Source organism: Pundamilia nyererei, unplaced genomic scaffold (genome assembly GCF_000239375.1).
Source record: "Pundamilia nyererei isolate P.nyererei 1_Seehausen unplaced genomic scaffold, PunNye1.0 scaffold00019, whole genome shotgun sequence".
Classification (NCBI taxonomy): Eukaryota; Metazoa; Chordata; class Actinopteri; order Cichliformes; family Cichlidae; genus Pundamilia; species Pundamilia nyererei.
In genome coordinates, this window is record NW_005187420.1 from 3,775,367 (window position 1) to 3,781,723 (window position 6,357).

The window sequence follows — 6,357 nt, forward strand, 5'->3', positions numbered from 1 at the left end:
CACCGCTGTGAGTGTATTTACTGTGTGTTGTTGAACGCAGCAGATGCCTCAGCAGCAGCACGGGTGAGAGCGCTGCAGTCAGATTTAATGAAGACAAATGCATCGCCGGGAGGCTGCAGAGCGATACCGCAGGACGCAGACAGCCTCTGATGACTTCCTGAACGCTGCACGACAAACGGCCGAGCAGAGACAGACTGACAGGCGGCCGCGGGCTTTAAACCCAGCAAACACGCTCCAACTCAAACACTCGCTGCCTTTATCGGTGCGAGGAAGACACTGAACACACCAGCCCAGGCAGACTTCCCAGAGTCCATCTGGTCCACACAGAGGTCTGCACTTCATCACAGCTCCCAGCCGTCTTCCCCATCGGAAGCTTCTTTACAGTTTCTGCTGCGTTCCCGGTTCTGTACGCTTACTTTGGGCACAGGATGTGCCACGTTTAGCTTCTCACATTTAGTGTAGTTTTTATAGCGTTCAGAGAAAGTTTGAAAAACCTGTGGCTGAGATACCTTCAAGCAGCCCTGATCATCCCCTGTGCAGCTAATGTGGCTAATGCCAGAGGCCTGCTCTTACCATCTATGTTAGAAATCTTACATTATTTATTTATTTATAGGAAGAAACGAGCCCAAAGAGTCGTGCTGATTTCTGCTGTTTACTTTATGAAGTACACACTCAGGCGTTCTGCAGAAACAGACTTCTTACACTAAGATGAAATATTTAGTTAAACTTCTTTGAAGTGACAGAAAGATGGTGTTTGACTGGTTGGCCCACTTGAGGTCACAGTGGATGGCCCACGATGTGGAATAAGTTTGACACCTCCACCTTTCCATCGGTCCATCAAAAGTAGTTGTAGGAGGTGGATTCGGCTTAATCTGAGCCTTGGACAGCACTGAGCCTTCACCTGAGCTCTCACCTGTAACCAGGATAATGACTGTGATCTGTAACCACTCGCAGACACCACGGCTGTGTCTCCTGTCTGTGCAGGAGCGTCTCACCGCGCCACGAACTCTATTTTTCTTGTTTGATGGTGTTTGGCAAACAGCTTGTGGGTGTGTTATCGCCACCTTCTGACAGCATGTCACATACGAACAAGCTCAAACACAGAATACTGTGACTTATTGATATATGAAATATCTGATGGCACCGTGGTTAGCGCTGTGTTAGCCTGCAGCTGGAACCAACACCTGAGCTCCACCTGGTCAGCTGACCAATCAGAGTAAACTGACAGCGTGTGGGACATCCCTGCTCCATTTGTTTTGCTGCAACATCATAATTACTGTTGCTCTCTGTCTGCTCAACTTTTGATGTCACAGCGTTAGATTTTGGGGGGAAAAGATGATGGTGGGAGGAGTGGGAGGAGCCACGAGTCCACAGAAACAGGCGACTGGGCTTTGGGTTTATGACCCACTTGTTCACTTTTAAACTTAGTTTGCTTATTTTATTTTATATGTTTTAATATTTTCAGATTTCACTTACAGTTTGGTTACATTGAGCAGATTTCGGTGAATTTCAGTGCTGTGACACGTCCACTGCAGGTCACAGCCATGTTTAGTATTTCTGTGGTCGTTTTTCATGAAGTCACACAAACATGACTGTGATGGTGATGGAGCAGCATCATTGTGCAAACATGCTCTAATGATGAACCTGTAAATTATCATAATTACTGCTTAAAATCTGAATGATTGTGCTAAGCCACGCCCTCCTGAAACATCTGTTTAACAGGTAACGACACAGCAGAACATTCCTCTTCAATATTTGATGGCACGATAAATGTGTGAGTTGAGCAGATCTGTGACCGTCTGACAGGTTTTAGTCATCAAACAGTCTCATTAACCCGAGCAGAGAGCCGCCGCTCTGCTCGCACGTCACACGCCGAAGGCTGATTTTGGTCTTTTGCTCGTCTTAATGATCAGATTTCTGCCATGAAGTCGCTCCACATTTCAAAGATGCTGTCACATTGTGTCTTGTTAGATGGTAAATGAGGGTTACCCTCCATTGAGGCAGCGTCGTAGCGAGTAGGAGGCTCCTCCCCCGCAGGTTCGAGAGCAGTCGCTCCAGGCGCCCCAGGCATCCCAGCCGATTTCCCTGTCCTCATCTGAGCGGGTCATCCTGGATGCCTAAAGAAGGACAAACAGCAACACAAAGGTTGTGCGTATTAAATCACATTCACACCAAAGCTTTGTGGTTGTAAGAAGGCGTGCCTCGTTGGTTTCCAACGCCTGCTAAAGCAAAACGCTCCTGCAACACGAGCGTCTGTTCTCAGAATCTGAGAATCAGTCACACTCAGACATGGCTCTACCACGGTCTGCATTTCTGTCTGATTGCTGGAAATTCAACAAACCTGCTGGAGGAGAGCTCGTCACAGGCCGTATATTTACTGCTCTGTGCCGTGTGGAAACACTTCGTGATAAATTCTTGATAAAGCTTAAGCTAAAAAAAGCTTAAAGGCTCAGAGGGACACAGTGAAAGTGTGCCATGCTGGCAGAGATCATTTCTTTTTACAGCGTTAGAGCAAATATATCCACAGTGAGCCGACGCAGCAGAAGTTTAGCTCTCTCTAGAAAAAGTCCCAAAGTCTCAGGAAAGAGGCTGAACGGCTCATGCAGGCGCCGCACAGCTGAGCGACAACACTCCCAGAATGAGACGCAAGAAATGTGAAACTGAAGAAACTATTACACCAGTGGTGAACGGGCAGCTAAATGGGAAAAGACATTTCATTGTCACGTTTGCTGTGTAGCAGGCAGGACCCGACACACTCGGGGAAGTAAACGTAAAACGCCAGCTTTATCTGCGGGACAAACTCCACAATGAAAACATGAAAACTAAACCAGAAACTAGAAACATGAAAACTAGGGAGCTAAACTGGGACAGAGAACAAGGAAAGCACACAGGTAGGGGAACGGGTGGGAACGCAGCTGGGACCAACTTCATAGGCTGCATCTTCCTGAGGCCGTTTGCGTCACAGCCAGGAGACGAAGGCTGCGTCTTCCTGGCCCACCATATCCCAGAATTCATAGCGCGGCCCAGTCAACTCCAGTTTCCAACAATGGCAGCAGCTACTAAGTTTTAATATTACTCTTATTACTCTTTCTGTGTCACACGAGAATGTAGCTGTGTAAGCTTCAAACATCTGCTCGGTTTATCAAGACACCACATGTTTGCAAAAGTGCTCCGACGTTTTCGGAGACGTCTGTTACCCACCAGCTCGACAGCTGACCGGGGCGAGAACGGCGAACTCCTGGCACAGCGTTTTCAAACCCCTCGCGGTCTTTGGCTACTCAGGTTAAACATGATATATGAGTCACTCAGATAACATAAAACTTTTATTGTTTGGCATTTTTCAGTATTTTATTTGTTCCTGAGTAAATCGGTTTGGCTGAGATTAAAGTTCTAGTTTTCACACAGCTGAATAAACGTCAAACAGAAAACTGATTAAACAGAAGTGAGACGGTGGAGAGTTTACTCCAGTGTCCTGTTATATTGAGGAAGCGAGCAGCAGACGGCCGAGTTTATTAAACTCTACAGAGACAGCGGTGACGCAAATCTGTCCAGCTTTTTCAGTCTTCAAAGGACCCGCCCACGTAGACCGCGAAGGCCGGGTCCTCAGGAGGATGCAGCCTATGAATTTGGACACCCCCAAGGATTATCAAAATAAAACCGGAAACACAGGGAGCACAGGGACAGGAGTGACATGAAACACGACTGACTGGGGGACAAGATTTTTTTATTTTTTTATTTTTATTTTTTTATTCCTATTTATCCCCTTCGTATATTTTATTTATATTGTCTCTGTATTTATATATATATATGTGTGTGTGTGTATATATATATATATATATATATAATATTCTGTAACTCTGTAACTTCTGTCGGTGCTGTGCTTTTTTGGAAATCGAATTTCCCAGAGGAACCCACCCGAGGGATTAATAAAGTTCTATCTAATCTAATCTAATCTAAGAAAATAAGCATGAAGACAGAACTAAAGCTACAGTAAACAAACAAAAGCAAAGAACTAGAACTCAAGAAATACCCGAGAACAAAAACTAAAACACCAACATTGATGATCCATGATGGAATCAAAGGTTCACAATAACACAAAAGCACCGAGTCACCGACCCAGGATCGAGACATTTATTAACTTATGATAACACAGGAGACAGAAACTTTTTTAAGATCAGGTTGAAAACTTTCCTCTACAGGATCAGTTATCATTAGTTACACTTCAGTAAATGTAATCTCGAGTTTATAGCTTCACAAATAAAATGTCTATTTGTGTTTTCAGTGAGGAAAAATCTAGAAACACAGTCTACATGTCTGATTTCCAACGATTCCCACTGGATACATGGAGCTGACGCCGTCTCTCCTTCCAGCCCGACACAGAGAAGCATCTCTGGGTAAAACTGGCCTGTGGACTCCTGCTGTCCAAGAAAGCCCCGATAAAAGAACGTCTTTCGGTGGGACGAGCGGTCAGACTCCGACGGTCGCTCCCGATAGGCTGAGGAGCCACAGGTGAATATGAATAAATGATTCAGAGCAGCGGGACTGATCGCAGCCTCACTAACAGCACGTCACGACAGCAGCCGCTGTAAAGCATTTACAGATGTTACAGATGTTTCCACCTCTGTGTTCAGAGTTTGAAGGTCACTCAGATTCATGATGTAGATAAAAACTGACTCACATTTTTATTTACATTTACAGATATCGCTGTTATCTCACTGCTCTTTTATAAAGCTATATATATTACGCATCATATTATACGCTGCATATAGGACTATTATATAATACAGACATTTTCCCACACAAGCTATTTCAGGAGAAGCAGGCTGGAATATTTCCCACAGTTTTATCATAATCATAAATACTGGATGCAGGCTGTGCAGGAGGGCGTGCACATGACGGCGTGCAGGAACGTTCAGGAGAACAGCGGCCGATGCATCACCCGGCAAACATTAAACAAGAAATGTTCACGTATGCATGTGGTCGCTTCATATTCCCCAGACTTCTACACGTCACTGACTCGCACGCTTCACCTTCGTTTCCATCCATCCATCCTTTTAACTGCTCTTAACCTATCCATTTGGGGTTATGGGGTGGGGGCGGAGCCTACACGTGGGCTACACCCAGGACAGGTTGCCAGTTCCTCTCCGTTGTGGAGCGCCACAACGCCGCTGCTGTCGACCATCTTTGTCGCTGTGGGCGTGTCAGAGGAGCTGCGGCGCCACCATCAACTACAACAGCTGCTGTGGTAGAAAAACAGAGGCTGAATCTTATATGTTATGTTTGCACACAAGCTCCTAAATACATTTCAGAGCGTTTACGTGTGAGTGTGTTATGTTGGTCACATGTGAGTAAAACCATCGCCAGCGTGACCGTCCTGGTGGAAACCCCAGGCGTCCCAGTCGGCTTCGCCAAACCTGTCCTCTGGCCCTGCCTCTGTCATGATCCTGGGTCTGCTGACCCAGCGTTTTGTGTTTAGTTTATGTAGCCTTCAGGTTTCCTAAGTTCATCGTTTTCATGCCTAGGTGTTTCTAGTTATTTTCCCCTCGTGTTTCCACCATGTTAAGTCTCCCCTGCTTTTCATGTATTTCATGTCGGTGGCTTATGTTGTCAAGTTCAGGTTGTCATGTCTATATCTCACTCTGTTTCCTGTTTTATTGTGAAGAGGTCTGGCGTTTCTGTGTTCATCGTGTTCAGTTTTACTCTCCCACTGTGACGTCATTATGTTCATGTGTGCCAGCTGTTTCCCCAGGTGTTGCCACTTCCCTCATTATCTTCCTGTGTCCATTTAGTCTGTGTGTTCTCAGTCATTCTTGGTCAGGTCGCCCATTGTATTCGTCCGTTGTATTCGTCCGTTGTTTCCTATGTCTCCGCTCCAGGTATCCCTGTCAGTTTGTTATGTTTAGAGTTTGCTATGTTTTGTTTTAGTTCACCCAGTTTAGGTCATTGTTTAGTTTTCATCGATTCCCTATTATTTTGTACCCTCGTTTCTTGCCTTAATAAACGGCTTGTTTTGTTATTCACATCTCATTTCGGTCTGCGCTTGAGTCCTTCCCTGCAACATACGGTCTGCCCTAGCCAGACCGTGACAGTCTCCATGTTCAGCAGTGACTCATAATCTGTTTGAGATGCATGTTGGGTGTAAAACAGGCTGATCAGTGGAGACTGATCGTACCGCAGCAGCAGGCCTCGAGAGTCCTTCTGCTGCTGTAGAAACCTCTTTGCAAACTCGGGTTTCTTATTTCAACGCTTGATATTTTACCATCACCAGGCCAAAAAACGCTCAAAAAGACTCGGCCAAGATATCTGAATTATACATAATCCAATCCTCTTACTCAAAACATGCCTGACTGGATGCAG

The 6,357-nt window shown here is 45.6% G+C and overlaps 1 protein-coding gene across 1 annotated transcript in view; it reads right to left on the bottom strand.

The window, feature by feature from the left end:
* adamtsl3 (ADAMTS-like 3) overlaps positions 1–5,440 on the bottom strand; it is a 97,331-nt gene extending 91,891 nt beyond the window's left edge. Inside the window, exons 1-4 of the mRNA XM_005726448.1 lie at positions 5,371–5,440; positions 4,343–4,495; positions 3,198–3,274; positions 1,990–2,117 (exon numbers count right to left, since the gene is read on the bottom strand). Of these exons, the coding sequence (XP_005726505.1) occupies positions 1,990–2,117; positions 3,198–3,274; positions 4,343–4,495; positions 5,371–5,440 (428 nt within the window). The remainder of the gene's footprint in view (positions 1–1,989; positions 2,118–3,197; positions 3,275–4,342; positions 4,496–5,370) is intronic.
* Positions 5,441–6,357: the final 917 nt, after the last annotated feature.